Source organism: Sardina pilchardus, chromosome 2 (assembly GCF_963854185.1).
Source record: "Sardina pilchardus chromosome 2, fSarPil1.1, whole genome shotgun sequence".
In the NCBI taxonomy this organism is placed as follows: domain Eukaryota; kingdom Metazoa; phylum Chordata; class Actinopteri; order Clupeiformes; family Clupeidae; genus Sardina; species Sardina pilchardus.
In genome coordinates, this window is record NC_084995.1 from 27142554 (window position 1) to 27162788 (window position 20235).

The following is a 20235-nucleotide window of genomic DNA, read 5'->3' on the forward strand; positions in this document are numbered from 1 at the left end:
ACAATGAATAAATATTGTGAGTCTGTCTGAGATAAATGCTTCTCTGGTATCGTACAGCTCAATGAGTGGGAGAGTCCAGATAATTCCTATCACTTGAAGACACATCCATTGAGGATGGAAATGTGTCTCTCATCTTCACTCAGTAGCGTGAACCATCTAGAGGAGCAGAGAGAGGCGAGATCAACGGAGATTGTACCCACTGAGCAAGCAACATCTATGGACGTCCAAAAAACAGTGGTCTGTCCAGGCTGTGATCTGGACGTCTATTTTACAGTCAAAATGAGTTGATAAATGACACTGGGACAATTAGTCCAGCCTGACCCGTTCAGGACGTCTATAGACAACCAACATTAGTTGCAAATAATCGTCCTGCGAGGTCATAATCTGGACGTCTATTTGACAGCCAGAATCAGTTAATAAATGACATTGGGACAATAGTCCAGCCTGACCCCATTCGGGACGTCTATAGACAGCCAAAATTAGTTGCAAATAGACGTTCTGCCATTCTGGCTACTCTGAGGATGTCTTCTGGATGTCTAATTAAGTCTTTCAGACATCTTCAAGCGACGCCTATATCACACCCAGAACAACACATCTATTCAACGTCCAGGAAATACGTCTTAAAAACTTTCATTCTGGCTACTCGGAAGACGTCTTCTGGAGTTCGGCGACCACGTCTTCTGGACATATTTTGGACCAGTTTTTTGCTCAGTGGGTAAGCTTTAACTATGGAGCAGTGTGAGGGTAGTTTGTGTGTGTGTGTGTGTATGTGTGTGTGTGTGTGTGTGTGTGTGTATGTGTGTGTGTGTGTGTGTGTGTGTGTGTGTGTGTGTCTTTGCCCTGTAGGATAAATAAGAAATGGATGAGCTCAAATGACATCACTTTGATAATGTTCAGTATCAAAGACAAAGACCAGCTCTATACCTGAGCAATACAACAGGAACAGGGTGTGTTTGTGTACTGTATGTTCAGGAAGCCCCCTCCACAGGAAAGGGCGCATGTCAAGGTCTCCCCATAGGCCACCCTTCCAAAGGGACACACTGCGCCTCTGTCACCGGCTAAATGAAGCATGACACCCCAGCAGGAAGTGTGCAGCTGGGAGCAGATTGACGGCATTACCAATGAAGTAGACACTCCTCCGTCTGCCTGCAACCGTCCCCTTAAATCCACCTCACCGATCTGCCATAAGCCGTACATCTACAGGGTTTCTGAGGTCATGTCATCCACATGAGACACTGTATGTTTAAAAGCAGCAGCTGGGTGTTTTTGTTGGAAACTAGAAATCTCACTACTGGAAAGGCATGCCATGTTGTGCTGTGAAGGGCTTTTTGTCTGACCCAGAACACAGAGCTTAGTCCCTCTGTCCTTCCCCTGACTTTGTGAAAACTGATTTGACGTTGGTGCCAGTAGTAGTTGCCTATAAAACACATGCATCAAAAATTGGATCAAAGATCTAATGACCTAACTTTGTTCGTTATACATTTGCACTTAACTAAAATACATCACAATATAACAGTGGGCCCATGCAGCTGCAGTCTATAGAAATAGATGTTGGTGTATGAGTCAGTGTGAAAAAGTTAAGGATAACTGTAATTAATTTGGCGACACAAAAATAAAAAGCAAAGTAAACAAAGACACTCATTACTCACAGACTGTACTGATCCAATCAGCTTTATTGTTTGTTTTTTTTCCCGCTTAATAAAGAATGTAACACAGCAACAAGAAGAATAGAGAAGAGGAAAAAATACCAAAAAAGATGAGAACCTCAGAGACTACATTCATCAGTCTCCTCAGAGCTGTCCCACAACACACTCTCTTTACAGCACAAGCTGAGAGATCGCGTCTGAGAGCAGACAAGAGGAGAAAAAACAAAAACAAACATGAAAGGAACAAAGGCATCACTGCTGAGTCATTGTTCTTCCTACTTTGCCTTCAGTGAAACGCCACCTGACGGGCCGTTTCTTTTCAGCGTCGTACCCGCTATAATGACACTACTGCGTCTGGGGCTGATTTAGTGTATATGGTGTGAGTATGTGTGTGTGTGTGTGGAGGAGAGCGTGTGAATAGGGTTAGGTCATCCGTGTCAGTAAAGGGTGTGTGTGTGTGTGTGTGTTGAAGGGTTTCTGTTGCAAGTGATGCTGGAGATGAGGGGTGGGTGAACTGAACTGAACTGACTGGACAAACTCTACTGTAGGGTACCTAATGAAGAACACAACCATAACAGAGCATAACACAGCAAATATCACAGTATTTACAGAGAGGGAGTTCACTCAACTGGCTAATATTGTTCTTTTTCCCAATGAGATCTTTACAAAAGGGGGGGAGAGAGGGGGTTGATAGAGGGGTAGATATGTCAACAATGATTATTTAAATTACGCAGAATTGACTGGAAAGGTCTCTCTTGACCAGACATTCATGATGTCATCGCTGAAAATGGTGAGTGATTTCTGCTGAACTTTTCCACACTGTTATAAGTCACCACATGAGACACCGGCTTTATTCTGTGTTGTAATATGGCCTCTGTACTGTGGGCCAAGTGACGAGGTCATGTGTCCCACCTTAGCTCAGTATACAACTAAGAACCTCTTGTCAGTGGGTCCTATCATGAGACTAAAAATATGGAAACTCTAAAGTGAGTCAAACCTGTGTGAGGGAGTGTGTGTGTGTGTGTGTGTGTGTGTGTGTGTGTCCCTGTGTGTGTGTGTGTGTGTGTGTGTGTGTGTGTGTGTGTGTGTGTGTGTGTGTGTGTGTGTGCCTGCCTATATATTTGTATGTGTGCACGCTTGCCTGCTCACATTTATGTAGTTTAGTGATTGCGGTGTGTGTGGGGGGGGGGGGGCGTGTGGGTGCTCAACAGGTGACTGCTCAACAACAACAAGCACGACAAACACAAAAGAAATAACTGTGGATAAAGTTCAACAAAGATCGTCTCATTGTCTCACACACACAAATACTCAGACTTCTACAGCCATATACAGCAGGTCAATGACCCATAGCACACAGAGTTTATGTGACACTATTTCAAAAAAAGAGTCCAAATCATTAAGTCGTTATGAAGAAACTTTAGTGGCAGGCTTGTCTCTCAGGCCCGTGTTACATCTCTATTGCATGTGCTTTGTGAGCTGTGACACAGCTGAATATGGGCTGCGGCTCTGTCTTAACTAAGATTGACAACAAAGGAACTCTCAACCAACAATAAACCAATTCTGTTCTTCAGGGATCCTTTTTTTTTGCTGCCCCAAGTAGGAATTAAAAAGAGCCAGTCCTTGTGCCATTATCAAGCCTGCAAAAAGCTGCCATAGAGACATGCTCAAGAGAGCAAGCTATTCCATGCTTATGAGGATGCCGAGTCCCATTGGAAAAGGGGAGTTAAATCATATCAGTGTTCACAAGAGCTAGTAGATTCTTCTATAATGGTAACAAACGTTATTAATGCCACTAAAATAAAGTAGACTCCTACATCATCCCAGGCAGCCAGTGGTATTCTGTATAGTAGACTGAGTCTATTATTACTGCTAGAGAGTCTGGCTGCAGGGCTTTCCACAGGGACTGAACTACAATGGATGATTCCATTCTCAAAACATGTAGGAACAGGGCTTTAGTTGCGGATTAGTGGCCTTAAATTAGTTATGTCAATAAGCTCAAAAACTCCAGGTGCATTCAGAGAAATGGAAAGAAGATGATGTGGTAAGGGCAGATGGACAGATGGAGAGAGGGTGAGAGAAGGAGGGAAAGAGGGAGTGGGATACAGACAGAGGATAACAAAACAGGGGTCAGACATTGAGAACCGTCTGTGTGAGGCCATGATTTATTTTTTCTCTGTGTCGTTTCCCCCTCGGCCATGAAGCTAGGTACAAGGTACCAGGTGAATAGGAAGTGATGTCACACTGCTGGAGCTGGTGTTTGGTTCAGTAGCGGCCGTGGCCCTCCTCGCGACCCCTGTGACCTCCGCCCCCGTGCCGGCGGTGTCTCCGGTGCTCGTGGTGCGATCTGTGGTGCTGCCGGCGGTAACGGTGGGACCTCCGTGCTGCGGAGAACAAAAGGAGCAGATAAAGCCACCATGTCTGTCTCTGCACTCTCATTGGGCATTTCCTTTCATCTCATCTTCTGGGTAGAGACTGACTTGTGGAGAGAGAGGTTGGTTAACAATATCACACAGTCTCGTATACAGGCTGCAGTTTAACTGGGGCAGGCCTGGTTAAGAGGTCAAAGGTCAGGTCAAAAGTCCGGATTACTCACACTTTGTGCAGATGATCTTGGGCCTCTCCCAGGTTCCGTTGGCGCGACACCGGATCGTGGGGATGTGTCTCTGGAAGAACCCATCGGCGCACTGGTAACGGACCGTGGCGTGAACGTCATAGTGAGATCGTCGCCGGCCTACTAGATGTGCGTTTTCCACTGAGGGCGGGGTTCCACAGAGCACTGCAGACATCAGACACACACAACACAAATGTGACCCGGCTAGAATGCATGGGATGCTGAGGCAGTACTCAAAGCTGGTGCTTAGGCTGCATGCCGCTGTTAAATCAATCAGTAAACAGAAAGCTAACTAGAAGCTCATGTGAGCTCTATAATATCACAAACATCACAAAAAGGAAGTGTTGACAGTTTAGAAAATTGAGAAAAACAAATGTTTTCATATCGATTAGAGTAACTGAGTTGAACATGATTCACATAAATTCAAAGCACAAAGATGTGGATTTTAGGGGTTGTATGCAAATATCTTACATTACAGGGTCTTGATGAAAGCATTGTGTGTGTACTAAGCTAATAAGCAAATGCAGGTACAGTACATGTTGGCTGATTAAGTCTGACTCATACAGTATTAATCAACATTGGACAGAACTAACAAAGTAGTTTGTATCCCTGAGGACTCTCCCCTAGTATCCTCATCACTGCTCCAGAGAGTGTTCCTGTATCACACGGACGTGTGCCTGTCGGACAGGCCAGCGCTGCAGGTGGTCACTTCGGCCCTCGTGCTTCTCCTGAGGGGGCCACTGTGGACAGTGGACCAGGAGAGGCACCCCGTGGAGAAGGACACAGAGTCCCCGGGGGGCTCCACACACCCGGTACACACAAGCGGGCAGGAGACGGAGCGACGAGCCAAGAGCCTCCAGAGCCCGAGAGAGGCCCACTACACAGCCTTTACTCTCCACAGCTGACATCTCACCAGAGCCCGAGACTGCAAGCTCTAATTTACATCTCACATTTACATTCTGCTCTTTCCACTTCTCCCTTTCTGGTTCTTTCTGCTCGTGTGTGTGTATATGTGTGTGTGTGTGTGAGTGTGAGAGAGAGAGAAAGTGTATGTTTGGGTATGTGTGTGTGTATTCATGTCTTTATTTATGTATCCAGGAAGCTGTGAGCTGCTGTAGTATAAATACAGGAGATCCGGCCTTCTTCTTTCTTTCTACTCTCTCATTCAAAAGAGCAAAGCCTTCCAGTTGGTTTCACAAAGGAAAGGAATCGTGGGAATTGTAGGCAAGATGTGAAGGCTGTAATTGACAGTCTGAGCTTCATGGAAGAGAGAGTAGGCGGTTGAATGGTCTCCTTCAACTTCTGACATGGTTAACGGTAGCCTTCTATAGGCAGCTCAAAGAAGGTGGGATAACATGCATACATTAAGACTTCAGAGAAAGAGTGAGAGAGTTAAAGTCTAGCAACCAAAGCCAGGCCTATTGGTATGTCTCTCAGGGAATACGTCTCTATGATAGAAGAACATTCTGGAAGCCTTTGAGGAGGACCTGTGTGCTCAAAAGTGGTCCTTATTTAAACAAAGAGAGTGGATAAAACCCAAATACAGCTCGCACAAGTGCACCTATCCCTTAAAAGACCATTTTTAAAATTCCATATCTTGACATCAAAGTTGGATTGTATCATTTTATTATTCTCTTTGTAGCGCTGCTATCAGGCATGTCTTAATTAGGAGCTGTAAGATGGTGGACTGCAGCAAGTGGCTTCTGATCAGCGTCGCCGCTTTTGATGTCTGGCGACAGTGAAACCCCCGAGATGCAAAGGTCTTCTTCCTCTCTCGCCTCCTCATCCCCCATACGCACGCACACTCACTTTGTACTTCAGGGAGTTCACTGGGTTTTCATTACTTCCTTGTCTTGGGGTATTTGTTATGTGAAAAATAACATAATCATGTTTATTTATTAGTGTTTGTATGCGTACAGTATATTGAACATATTTCCCTAGTAACACCACTCTAAATTAAAGATTTTTGTCCACATCAGCGGTTCCGGTTACTATGCTCTGTCACTCTCTACTATTTGTCCATTGATTTCTATCAGCGGAATGAGAGAGGACATGAAATCACAATCTCCGCATGGATGATTGAGTACAGTAGCCAGAAGGAAAGCGGCCTGGATGGAGATCAATATCCACTTTGGTTACAGGAGACAGAGCCATATTTACAGATGGACTGCACTAGCCTTGGCCCAGTGAGCAGGGGGAGAGAGGCCAGGCGGGCGGACGTGGGCTGTCACAGTCTATCTGCTGGGCGTACACACTGGGATACAGACACTGGCCTCTGGCTGCACCCAATGAATGCTGATATTGGAAGGGGGAAACTAACCGACTGTTATTTAAGAATTTCATCACGCTGAAATACGGCACGAACCCAAGACAGACAATTGATTGGCCTTGGGAGGGTCATCATTACTTGTTTTTTCCAGACCCTGATCAATGACAGATTAATAGGTCACCTTACAAAAGGAAGAGAGGGAACAGAAATACATCCCCTGCTTGTAGTACAAATCACTTGCAGTTGATTCACAGTGATAATTATTCCATGGACACGGACACGGGCAAATACAAGACTTAACCTTCATGCAGGCAAGGCAAGGCTCTCCATACTGGCCTCTGGCATTTTGCTGTTATCAGTGTCGAGTCTGTTTGAACACCATGATGTAAGAATTTGCAATTATTTGAGGTGTGGTTTTGCAACTACTTTTAGATGGTATTTTTGTTTTTTATCTTAAAATTCATTATTTATTAGTTTCAATGGTTCCACTTACAGTATAGTATGTGGCAGTTCATGCCACTGGGATCAAAAGAGCTCCTCTACAACCAGATTTCTGCCTGATGGGTTTCCCTTCTGGCCATTTTTGGCTCCCAGAACGTTCTAGTTACGTATGCCTTTGGTTCCAGTAACGTTCCCTGTATGTTACTTTTGGTTAGGTTTTGGTTGCCATTTGGTTGCAGCGGAAAGTTTTTGCTATGCTCTCTAAACGTTAGCTGTTGGTCACATGTTTGGTTCCCTAAATGTTCTCGTAACGTTCCCTTAACGCAACAATTGTGGTGTGGGGTTCTGGCTTGCTGCTCGTAATCACCTGTGCCTTTCTTGCAGATGTAGGGCAGGTTGTAGTTGCACGGGACGTCGTTCCATTTGCCGTCCTCTCGGCCGATCATCACCACACAGTCCTCACCGCCGGCAAAGAAGTTGTCCGGCTGGTTCTCTCGCCAGTTCTCAAAAATCTGTGACGAGAACCAAGCAACCAAGGTTAGATTCTAGTGACGAGAACCAAGCAACCAAGGTTAGATTCTAGTGACGAGAACCAAGCAACCAAGGTTAGATGGGTGCAGCCGTGGTGTACTGGTTAGCGCATCGGGCTTGTAACCAAAGGGTTGCCGGTTCGATCCCCGACCAGTCCACCACGGCTGAAGTGCCCTCGAGCAAGGCACCTAACCCCTCACTGCTAGATTCAGCTCCTAGTGACAAACAGTGCTGGTGTCAATGACAACTACCAATAAATACTCAGACTGTAAAATGACAGTTATTTCTCCTTCATTCATTCAGACATATTGTCTATCGTGTCATAAAAAGGAAAAATGTTGGCTGGATGACTGACTTTCATTGCAGATCAATGCCTCCAGAAATGACTTCATTCGACTTCATTCGGAAAACCAGCCAGAGTTTTTCCATCTTACGTAAACTCAAGAAATGAATGCTTTCTAGGTGAATGGGTTCGACCTTATATTGTGTGTACACAAGACTTCTCCCCGCGACCTCATTTTCACAGAGAGTAGTGATTTTGTGACCGGTTAGCCCACTTCAATTACTGACCTGAGACTCATTGATATGAAAAATGTAACCAATATTCTCCACCGCAAAATGCCACTTTTACAGTTGATTGACTTTCAATAAGCCCATGTCTGAGACACAGTGGGTTAAAGCAGTAGCTTGTGTGGGTAATTATGGATGTAAAGATCACATTGCAGCACAGTGGCCATATTTAGATGCAGGGGGAGGCGGTCAGACGCCCTTGTGGTCTCACCAGGTCCATGTTGTCGGTCCACTGGAAGTCTTCCTCCACCGTGCGGTCATTCAGTCCGATCCAGGTGTTCTCCCGACCCAGACCTGAGATTACACACACACACACACACACACACACACACACACACACACACACACACACAATAGGAAATACTCAGCATTTCATCAGTTTCAAGGGACAAAAATAAAAGAACACCTAAATTGGGCTTTAACATCTAACAGAATGAGGACATGGTAAAATGCCCTGTCATCAGCTGGCCTTAAAGATGGATGAGCCTCTCTGCAGAGAGCATCCCTCTCTCCGAGCCCAGCCACACACACACACACACACACACGCACACACGCACACACGCTCACACACACACACACACACACACACACACACACACCATTACAAATCAGGATCAAATCTACAGTTCAGCTGGAGTTGGTCTCCTTCTCTCTCCTGTTGATATTATCTCATTGTGTAACAGAAGTACAGAAGTCTGTACTGTACACAGTAGTGGTTCACCTTCCCCTGCAAACAAACTGTCTGAGCACCACTCATTTTAGCATCTTTGATTAGGTCCTTGAGACAGGTCCAGGAGTCTGGCCAATGGTCTGTCAGGTTTGGGCATCAGTGTGCTGGAACAACAGAGCTATTGAGGGGGAGAGGCTGGGCAATAGTAGTGGCCACATGACGCTGATGAAACGTTTGAAGTGAACTATGATGGACATTAGTAATTAGCGCACTGAGAGGCGGCCTGCTTTCCCACAGCCCTAAATATCCCCTAATGGCACGGGGGGATATTGGATGGCTCGGAAGGAGTTACTCATGATTACAGACAATTTGGCACAGTGTCAGGAGACAGCCTCTTTAGCCCCACACCTGAGGCCAATATCATTGTGCTGTTTGCCACAGACTAATACCCAAACATCAGACCACATCCAACCACATGGGCCACTTAGGCCTCAGATCTCATTTATTACATCTCCTGTAATGACTGAAATGATTGCATTCATCTCAAAGAAGGAAGGTATAAAAACAGAACTGCAATACATTAACAAAGCCCCTTGGCTAACATCAGTAGATTTGCATCTGTAATAAGGGATAAAATTGTCACTCATGAATTCGACAGCCCTCTTGGTGGCATTCAAGTGCATTGGATAGTTGAGCTGAGTGGTTGTTGCAAAAGGTGACTACGGAGATTACGGAGATTACGGACCGTTGAGGAAGTCCTGCTCCAGAGAGGAAGTCACGCTGGCCAGATGACCGCTGTGCTCACGGCAGTCTTTCTCCGCGTCCTCCCATGTGTGTCGCCGTGGAAACAGACGGTAGCAGTGACCGTGGAACTTCTTCCAGCCGTGCTCACATCCTTCAGTGTCTATAGAGGGAAGGAGACAAAGAGAGGGGGACAGAGAGGGGGGGGGGGTGGAGAGAGGGAGTGACACAAGGGGAAGGAAACGTGTGGAGGGTAAGTGCATTTCAGAGGGAGGACAGGGAAATTAAATACCGACAACAAAGCTGAGAATGGGCGAATTCAATTGCATGCCATTTTCCTTGCAAAGCACATTTCTCAAAAGACATTAGTGTGACATAAGTGCGTAATAAAGAAGCAGCGCTGCTGAGAGAGAGGGCAGATATTGCTATTAAATCTTTACAAGCTGCACATGACGGAGACCACTGAACAAAGGCATGAGGAAGAGCAAATGAAGTAAAGGAACTAATACAAGTCAAGGTCAGGGCATCAATCTGCTATGCTATGCTATGCGCTCAATGGTCAGGATCCAGGATAAACCATTCCCCCTCTCATTGCTGGACGACTGTGCGCTAAAAGGAGACATGAACTAACCCTAGTCAATGCATCTCTAATGTGACAGCATGTGCTGCATAACCACATAGCAAGCATGTGCCCTGGGTGGATTCAGCTTGATACAAAACTGCTGAAATGGGGAAAAAAAACAATAGTCAGTACTCTAGTGCCAAGCTTTCCTTATTATCAAATGGGCCATTCAGCAGACGCGCTGTCCCAAGCTCTCCCATGAAGCTTTGCAGCGTACGGTGACTCGGCAGAACTCCGCGTGCCACTAAATGTTGGCCAAATAAAAAAAATCTTCCCTGAGTGAAAAAAAACACTCCCACCCCTTGCAGTGCATCATGGCCCCTTTGAGGTTGGGCTGGGCTCTTGTCACTGCTCATAGAGCTCAGACTGGAGGATGGGAATCCGGTTTGAGCGGGACGGGGAGGAGAGATGGAGGAGAGGAAGAGTGGAGAAGCGTGTTCAGGGTTCAGGGGGAAGACTGGAGAAGTGTGTTCAGGGGGAAGAATGGAGGAGCGTGTTCAGGAGGAAGAGTGGAGGAGCGTGTTCAGGGTTCAGGGGGAAGACTGGAGAAGTGTGTTCAGGGGGAAGAATGGAGGAGCGTGTTCAGGAGGAAGAGTGGAGGAGCGTGTTCAGGGTTCAGGGGGAAGACTGGAGAAGCGTGTTCAGGAGGAAGAATGGAGAAGCATGTTCAGGAGGAAGAGTGGAGAGGCGTGTTCAGGGTTCAGGGGGAAGACTGGAGAAGCGTGTTCAGGAGGAAGACTGGAGAAGCGTGTTCAGGGTTCAGGGGGAAGAACGGAGGAGCGTGTTCAGGGTTCAGGAGGAAGACTGGAGGAGCGTATTCAGGGGGAAGACTGGAGGAGCGTGTTCAGGGTTCAGGAGGAAGACTGGAGGAGCATGTTCAGGGGGGAGAATGGAGGAGCGTGTTCAGGGGGAAGAGTGGAGGAGCGTGTTCAGGGTTCAGGGGGAAGACTGGAGGAGCGTGTTCAGGGTTCAGGAGGAAGACTGGAGGAGCATGTTCAGGGGGGAGAATGGAGGAGCGTATTCAGGGGGAAGAGCGGGCGGGTGTGTTCCAGGGGCTGAGTGAGGCTGCGTTCAGAGGGGATTTGAGGGAAACGGCGTGGGTAGTATCTGCCTTTGCAGCTTCCTCCTCTAGTTAGCTGGTGCTTGTGTGGAGTGCTGGCAGCTGCTGTCAGGTTAGAACATTAGCAGAGCCACAAATGAGCAAGAGGGAGAGACGGAGACAGGAGATGACAGGTGTGTGGAGTGTGAGCAACACAAAGACAAAGTAACAGAGACAAAGATGGAGAAAGAGGATATAAAAAAATTGTGTGTGTGTGAGAGAGAGAGAGAGAGAGAGAGAGAGAGATTGTGTATGTGTGTGTGTGTGTGTGTGTGTGTGTGTGTGTGTGAGTGGGTGGGTGGATGGTGGGGGCTGGGAGAAATCACAAGGTGGTTGAGGTGTAAGTGTGTCTGTGTGTGTCTGTGTGTACAGAATATGCATGATGTGTGTGTGAGAGTGATTGAGAGAGTCTCAAAATCCAAATGGGAGAGAGAGGGGGAAAAGGGAGGAAGAACAGATGCATAAATGAGAGAGTGATGGAAAAAAGGAGAAGACATGTGATTAAAGTACTGCAGGGTGATAATTAACATCACATCAACTCATTGGCAGGGGATTGCAGAATAACAGCATTGGAGGAGTTTCCAGAACGACACTTCTCCTCTGTCAGCACCTCTCTTTCTCTTTCTCTCTCTCTCTCTCTTTCTCTCTCTCTCTCTCTCTCTAGCTCGTGCTCTCTGTCTGGAGATGGCCCTCTGCACACACACGCTATTGAGTCTCATGCTCCCCACTGTAAAGTACAGGTCTCGCTGAATATTTGTGGGCATCATTAAAAGACGAATACTCTAGAGCCTGTTCTCCATTAGGACGTGTGTTGGCAAGTCATTCATTTGTCAAAAGAATTGAACTCAACTGCCATTGGATAGAACAGCCTCCATTACAGGGTCCTTAATAGAATGCTTCTGGGAAACTGTACAGAGACAAGTCACTTGATTTTTAAAAGTCGGAAATTTAAGCACTGACATAGCAAAAGTAGCACAGCTATTATATCACGGTGACCAAGCACTTATCTTAAAGCACTTTTGGAATAAAAGGTATTCCTAATCACTATAGCAGGGGGGCACTTATAATCAATCAAACAAAACCAAAAAATCGATCAAGACGCTCATCGCCTGCGTGCGTCATAAAGCTGATAAGATGATGAGTGTGGCGTCCTGCCACCTCCACCTCCGCCCCTCATCTCCCTGCCCCTCGCTGGCCCGTGTCCAGGCGAGGCTGAGCGGGGCCGAGCGGCCAGCGTGACGCCCATTCAATCAGCGCTCAGCATTCATAGGGGCCCCTCTGGCGCGCGCTCCTCGTATGCTTATCCTGTGCATTAGTCAGGCACGGTGAGCGCGGCGCGGCGTGCCATCATTAGCCCTGGCGCTGAGCGCCGGCCAGAGTGCCGAGGACGAGAGCCCGAGTGTCTGTGGGCACGGGGACGGGTGAGGAGAAGGTGACTCATCCAACTGGACACCTACGACGCCGGAGGAAGGGCAGCCGGGGGAGCCACCTGGAGCCATTGGAGCCTGGAGTCTAAGGCAGAGATGGCTGCTGTGACTCGGTCAAGGACACTACTACTGTAGCATGATTAGTTGTGGCCGCGCCGTATTATGTGTGAGGTACCTTGTCTGGACACAAGGAGCCACTCTGACTGATTCATTATGCTGCATTCATGAGGTCTGGGAAGGATAGTAAAAATACTTTTCCCCAGCGGAAACGTCCTTGTGAACGCCACCTTATTTAGGAACAAAATCAGGAAAACTTGGGCAAAATTTAGCTAACAGAGTTTCCCAGTTATGGACTTGTGGTCACTTTGTTGTCCCTTCATAGTTCAGTTTCAGTCCATGTGGACTTAGATGTCCAGCAATTATAATGTGAACTTGGCAATTTGCAGTTTTTGTCACTTGAATGCTGTATATCCCTCTTTCACAAGTAATTTATTTAGGATTAATGAGCATATGTTAAACCTTTGTTGTGCAGTCCATATTTTTCCCACATTCTAACAGCCAAGCACATGAATGCTTGCAGTTGGAGGAACAATGTCATCTGGAAACAGATAGACTAGGCTAGCACAATCCCTTGTGAGGTTGAAAGGACCCAGAACAAGTAACTATACTTCAACTGTTATACCCATGTTATTGCTCTGTGTAATATCATGTCTGAGAAATACTTCCATTGCATACTAAAATCGGGTAGTGAATGTCAGAACACAGTTGTATTTAAGCAATAAGCCCTGAGAGGCCGTCGTTTGCACTGATTTTAGAACAGCTAAGGGTTGTTAGATGTTCTTAAATCAGTGAAAACGACAGACTCAAGTGGCTTATTGTTTTTCTAAAACTGAAACTATGTGTATTCTGCAAGATTTCATGAAACGAAGGCACAGCGATGAAAAATGTAACAATGTATCCATAGATAATCAGGCAGAAGGCACCATTGAGCTAATCATTCTTCTGCCAAAAAATATATTTCCTCTATCTAAATGGTTGCCATGCAACATTGAGACACAGCTACTCTAACTTTGTGTTAGCGCATTAGACAAAATGCAGTCAAGGTGTATGTTTGTGTTGGGTTTTACACCGGCATCGAACGCGAATCAGCCGATCATAATCAAGTACCGAAACTATCAGTTTTAGAGTAGGTGATTTGCATTATGCGATTATGAGGATCATTTGGGAAGATCAGGGAGATGTTCGCTGTGCTGTGTGTACTTTGTGTGTGTACTTTCTGTGCTGTGCTGTGCTGTGCTGTGCTGTGCTGCTCGTCCCCTCCCATCTGACTTTTGAGACTCTCCCCACCGCTGTCCTCAAGAGGATTCAAGTGCCCATTTATGTGCTTGACCTTGGTGTTGATCATCCCCACAAGTGCTCCAGCGAGCTGAATGCACTGTAGCTGTAAACAGCCAATGAGTCTGTGTGGATTTGAACTGCTGCAGTGTTAGGGCACCATCTTCTGCTTTGGAAAGGGGAGAGAGAGAGGGAGGGAGGGAGGGAGGGAGAGCATCCTACTGTAGGGCCCTTCTCTGTATTCACCTGTGGGGTCACTACTGCATGTACTGTAGGAAGCCAGCTGGCTGATTACAGGAGAGGATGTTAGAGAGGAGCTGTAAGACATCCATTTTAATGAGGAGGAAGGAGTGTGTGTGTGTGTGTGTGTGTGTGTGTGTGTGTGTGTGTGTCTTACCCCTCTCGCAGGTATCTCCGCTGTAGCTGGGCAAGCACAGGCAGGTGAAGGAGTCCACCTTGTCGATGCAGGTGCCTCCGTTCAGACACGGACCGGACTGGCAGTCATCCACATCTGTGAGAGGGACAACAGACAGAGTAACCACACCAGCAGTTAGACATACATTAACCTGTGTACAGTACACTGTTTCAAATCCACAACTCTTTCTCCACTGCCAACTCACTTTCTCTCTCTCACAAACACACACACACACACACACACACACTGCTTGATTCAATGGATTTTTTTATTTAACAGTAATTTGTTATTACTTCATGTATAAAAAGACCCCCCTTAAAAAAACAGATAAAAGGCCCATGTTCACAAGTAGTCTGCATGCCCGACTAGCTGCAGTGTTGGAACGTACGAGGGACATCAGCTTTAGCTAAGCGGCTGTGGCCAAATGAATGCAGAGCTGCAGCTTGCCAAGGAGCATTTACATTCTGGGCGGCAGCCTGGGCAGATGCCAATTACCCCTGCTACCCACACACACACACACACACACACACACACACACACACACACACACACACACACACACACACACACACTCACACATAAATAGTACACACACAAAGTACACACATACAGACACACACAGAGTACAGAGAGTACACACACACACACACACACACACATCACACCATAAACAAAGACTCAAACAGCATTGCTCTAAATCCTACTGTCAGACCTACAGACAGAGCTTTGAGACCAGCTATCTAAAAGGCTGACTTACTGACTAGTGGTCCACTGACTTGAAGGGACAAAACCAGAGCTCATTAATCGGTAAAAACGTACTCTTAAAATAATTCAACTGCATATCAACCCATCTGAGGAGGGTGTTCACTTAATCCTGCTGCCAGACAGTCAGATAGACCACGCAGATAAGAGGGAAGCCCGTCCATTAAGAAACTCCCCAACTGCCTTGCCACCTAATTAATGGGCAGGCCAGAGATAAAGCCACCGATCGAAGCCCAAACTAATCAATCAATGACACATTGATCTACCCTCAGAGGAGCCATTATGCACAGGCTTACGCACAAACCCTCTATTTGTCAACATCCACAAAATAGACTGCATGGGAGTGCCTGTATGTGTATGATATATAACACACAGTAGCTCTATTCATACATGCAGCACAATACCATTTGTGGGCAAGTACTGGAATAGAAATACTTTTCAACCTATTAACAATCCATCAAATGATCTTCCGCTCCCCTCATCCTTCCTTATATTCCTATATATTGTGTCTGTGTGTATGTGTGTGAGAGAGAGAGAGAGAGAGAGAGAGAGAGAGAGTGTGTGTAAATACTACCAATCTACATAAATGGTTGGTCTCCGAGCAAGCCATTTCTTTTCTGACGCGAGTTTTCAGTCCCAGATAAGAGCATTTCTGAGAGAAAAACATTTCCATGAGATTCTGTCAAGGAGCACTCAGATAGAAACACAAAGTACCCTCACAAAGCTTAAAATTACGCCGATAGAGTATCTCAACCCATCCATCAAGCTGAGAAGAGCGCGACTCCACTATCTCTGAGCGCCGCCTTCCCTCGGACTATTTCATGGCGCAAACGGAGTATGGATTCTAACTTATTACACATGCACACACACACACACACACACACACACAGGCAGGCAGCACCTGCGTGCCCACGGGAGCGGGCACAACCACAAATGACTGCATCGGACAAGCGTCGCCCGCTTTAAATACGACACGTCCGGCTCCTGAGGACACTGTAATTATTCTGGCTTCTCCCTCTGCCAAGAGCGGCAAATGGCCAAAATCCATTAAAAACCCAGCTGGCATGCGGGCGCCTCTGCCAGTCAGCCCACATGCGCCATCCCCCCCTCTGCCCGCGCAAAATTCCTTTGAGGTCCCGACTGCATGTGGTGAGACAGGATGGTGCGACAGGTATGGGGGGGTGACGGATGAAGGAGTGAGAGAAGTGTGTGTGTGTGTGTGTGTGTGTGTGTGTGTGTGTTTGAGATGGAGAGAGGCGGGGAAGAGAGAAAATGGATAGAAATTCAATAATTGAACACGCTCCATGCTGTGAGGATAATTCCACCCATGTTCAAGCGGAGATTTCCTGCCCCCCTTCTCTGGCGTGAAAAGCATTTAAGTTGAGATTTGCTGCACCAGAATGTGGAGTTGGCACCTGGTGGCTTAGCCAGGGCTCCCAGATATAGCGTTAGGCTGGGTCAGCCACCCCACCACATCACAGCCTGCACAATCATCCAGGAGGAGTTCTCTCCAGCAACATGCACTGGGCCACATCCAAGGAATGCCTTCCAAGCCACAATATGCAACACTTAGCCACTTTTTGAGTTTTGATATAACCTTCAAGGTTAATTATGAGAGCATATGGTTATGTCTAGGAACAGACACACTTGTTAGTGTGTTCCTAGCTACTTCGGCTATGCTCTATGTAGCTCTATGTCAGGGAAAGGGAAAGACCACCCCATGAAAATTAAATAATTGTTTTCTCAACAAGTCACCTATATCATCAAGAGACACTATCAAGCTTTTATCAGTGTGTGTTGTCAAGAAATGGCATGTCAAAGCAACACTAAAGAGTTTTTTGTACCTTAAAATAATGTTTCCAAAATTATTTCAGTGGTTCATCAACTCATAACAGGGTGAACGGCACTTCGTGGTCCTCTATCGGCTCCAACCACACTATATAAGTTTACCAGATCGGGTAGCGGTTCTGTAGTATGATGGAATGAGACATAAAACGCTACAAATTTGACTTGCTTCAATGTCACAATACATCATACAGTATTTCCATCAAATCATGCAACATGTCTGTAGACATCGTTATTTACTGGATAAACTACTGTAATAGAATGTGTGCGACAGAGGAAAAGTGCTTTAGTGTTGCTTTAAGCACCTGCTAGTTGTCACCAAAACACACAAACCATACTGATGCCACCAAGTGCCCTAGAGTCTTTTAAGGATCTTCACTTGATCAACTGTCTTCATTGCCATGTGTGACACTTGACTCTTTATATTATAGCAATAGCACAGTGAATGCTGTACACATGTCTGAGGGAGATGAAGGGATGGAGGGATGAAGACAGACAGACAGAGAGAGAGAGAGAGAGAGAGAGAGATGAAAAGAAATGAGTGGGGGTTCAACACAGCTTTAACCAGTTAGAGGAATGACATTTCAAATCCCCCTCTCCTTTCACACAGTAGTCTTTCGTCAGATCATCTCATTCACCCACAACGCCAAGCTGGGACTCATTGTCTCGTCTGGGTTGCTGGCTGTTCCATGTCGTGCTGGAGTCCCCTCGCTTCCAAAGCACCACGAGCAGATGTGTCTAGTCCCAGCATTCAGAGGGAGAGGAGGAGAGGTGGAGAGGAGGAGCGGAGGAGAGGAGAGGAGAGGAGGAGAGGAAGAGAGGAGTACGGCTACAGGGGCCTCATTGGACAGCTGTGGCAGCAGCCCTTCACCGTCTGCAGTGCGTCCACAGCACAGTGCCAGAGGAGGCTGACCACCACCACTTCCGCCACCGCCGCCACCGCCCCCGCCGCTGACACCGCCACCGCCACCACCGCTCCCGCCACCACCACCACCGCCCCCGCCGCCACCACCACTGACACCACTGCCGCTGCCACCACTGACACCGCCACCACCACTGACACCGCCACCACCGCCGCCCTGCGAGAGCTCATCACTGTCTGTCACACTGGTCACAGCGCTGCGACACCAAGAGGTGCCGATGGTGCCGCTACTCCGCCATAATTAGGATTTTCTTTGACAAAGACGAGAGCGTCAGGCTTCTCCTCTCCCTCTACTATCTCCCCCCTCCCCTCCCCTCCCCTCCCAACCCCTGCGGCTGTCTGCAACGTCCTTGTACAGATCGAGTTCTCTGATAGGCTGGCCTGATGCAACCCAAGACTGGCGAGCTGTCATGTCAAATTCAGTGTCTAAGGAACACAAAGCCAAAAGTCCTGAGGTTCATGGGAGAGATGACATACAAAGGGGCTCATGTAGCAACAGCCTCATACATACCTCATGAATATCACTCACATATCTCTTAAATATCTCTTAAATATCTCATGAACGTCACTTAAATAGCTCATAAATATCCCTACGTTTTCTTTTAAGAAAACAAAGAGAAGTGAAAACACCCTTAACCAGCCTAAACACTATTAAGTGAAAACACCCTTAACCAGCCAAAACACTATTTAGTGAAAACACACTTAACCAGCCTAAACACTATTTAGTGAAAACACACTTAAACCAGCCTAAACACTAATTAGTGTTAACACCCTTAATCACCCTAAACACTAATTAGTGAGGAAGCATCTGCAGTGTGTGCAAATGTGTGCCATGCTATACTGGGCACAAATGATCTCTAAACTGCATTCCAAGGGCAGGTCTGTCTGTGAGTGCATGTGTTCGTGCACATCAGTCTTTAAAGTGTGAAGCTTTGTAGTTGCACATACAGTATGTCTCTCAGTCTACTGACACAATCACATTTTATAAGTGTTTAATCCCCTTAAAATGACCACTGCCTATCTCTAATAATTTTGCGACAGGTAATAATTATCAAGAACTCCTGAAGGATTATGTCATCATACTTTTTGTGTACTCTCCTTCCACTGGAGGTTATTAGAGGAATGAAGTAAGAAGGCTCTTGACCTCCACAAGCAAAAATAAGAGAAAATTGCCAGTGTCAATAATGTCACTGAGGTCCCAGCGTTGTTGAAGAGTACTATAAGAAGAATAAGTTCATGAGTACTATTAAGAAGAATAAGTTAATTGGTACTATAAGAAGAATAAGTGCATGAGCACTATAAGAAGAATAAGTTGATGAGTACTATAAGAAGAATACTGTAAGTTCATGAGTACTATAAGAAGAATGAGTGCATGAGCAGCACACATCAGCATGTTCCACAGAGAGGACTTCTGGCTCCAAGCATCCCACACGGTGGGGTTGAGTTGAGTTGAGTTTGTTGGGCACTGAAAGATAGCATCGTCATCTGGGCCTACAGCAGTAAACTTTCCCCCCTCTCTCCTTCTCTATCCCACTATCGGTGTTCAATCAGGTACAACATGCTCCCCACCATGTTGTAGCTGGAGGCTAGTGGAGCTATGAGCTGAAGGACTGAGGAGTTCAGTGAGAGAAAGAGAGAGAGAGAGAGAGAGAAAAGACAGTTTTTTTAACTGAATGTCAAGCTTCAGATGTTGTCCAGAGTCATACTAAAACAAACATCACCACCCCCTACACACACACACACACACACACACACACACACACACACACACACACACACACATTGACACAAACACACACACACACACACACACAATCCCCCCGCCCACCCACACACACACACACAGGCCTCCTCACCAACCCCAACCCCAGACCACTCTTTCCAATCAGACTGTCAAACGTCTGCCTGCTCACCCTCATCCAGCCCTGAGGAAAATACTGCATATACAACGAGATCGCTGTGCCGCTCTGCAAGGGAGAACACACACACACACACACGACAGATATACACACAAACAGAAAGACAGACACACACACATAGACACACATGCAGACACACGCAGACACAAATACACACACACAGACATGCATGCACACACACACACACAAACACACACAGAAAGTCACACACACACATAAACACACACACACACACACACACACACAGAAAGTCACACACACACACACACACACACACACACACACACACACATCCACAGCACCTCCATCAGCCCTCACTACTCCCCAGCCTTGCTGCCCTGCCAGTCAGATGAGTGGGATCAAGTCCACTGGAGTTTGTAGACGGAGAGAAATTTTTTTATTTTTTTTTC

The 20235-nt window shown here is 46.6% G+C and overlaps 1 protein-coding gene across 1 annotated transcript in view; it reads right to left on the minus strand.

Moving 5' to 3' along the window:
* Positions 1 to 1658: 1658 nt before the first annotated feature.
* ncana (neurocan a) overlaps positions 1659 to 20235 on the minus strand; it is a 74703-nt gene continuing 56126 nt past the window's right edge. The window contains exons 11-16 of the mRNA XM_062523795.1: positions 14360 to 14473; positions 9484 to 9642; positions 8280 to 8362; positions 7335 to 7479; positions 4240 to 4422; positions 1659 to 4027 (exon numbers count right to left, since the gene is read on the minus strand). Of these exons, the coding sequence (XP_062379779.1) occupies positions 3909 to 4027; positions 4240 to 4422; positions 7335 to 7479; positions 8280 to 8362; positions 9484 to 9642; positions 14360 to 14473 (803 nt within the window). The 3' untranslated portion in view covers positions 1659 to 3908. The remainder of the gene's footprint in view (positions 4028 to 4239; positions 4423 to 7334; positions 7480 to 8279; positions 8363 to 9483; positions 9643 to 14359; positions 14474 to 20235) is intronic.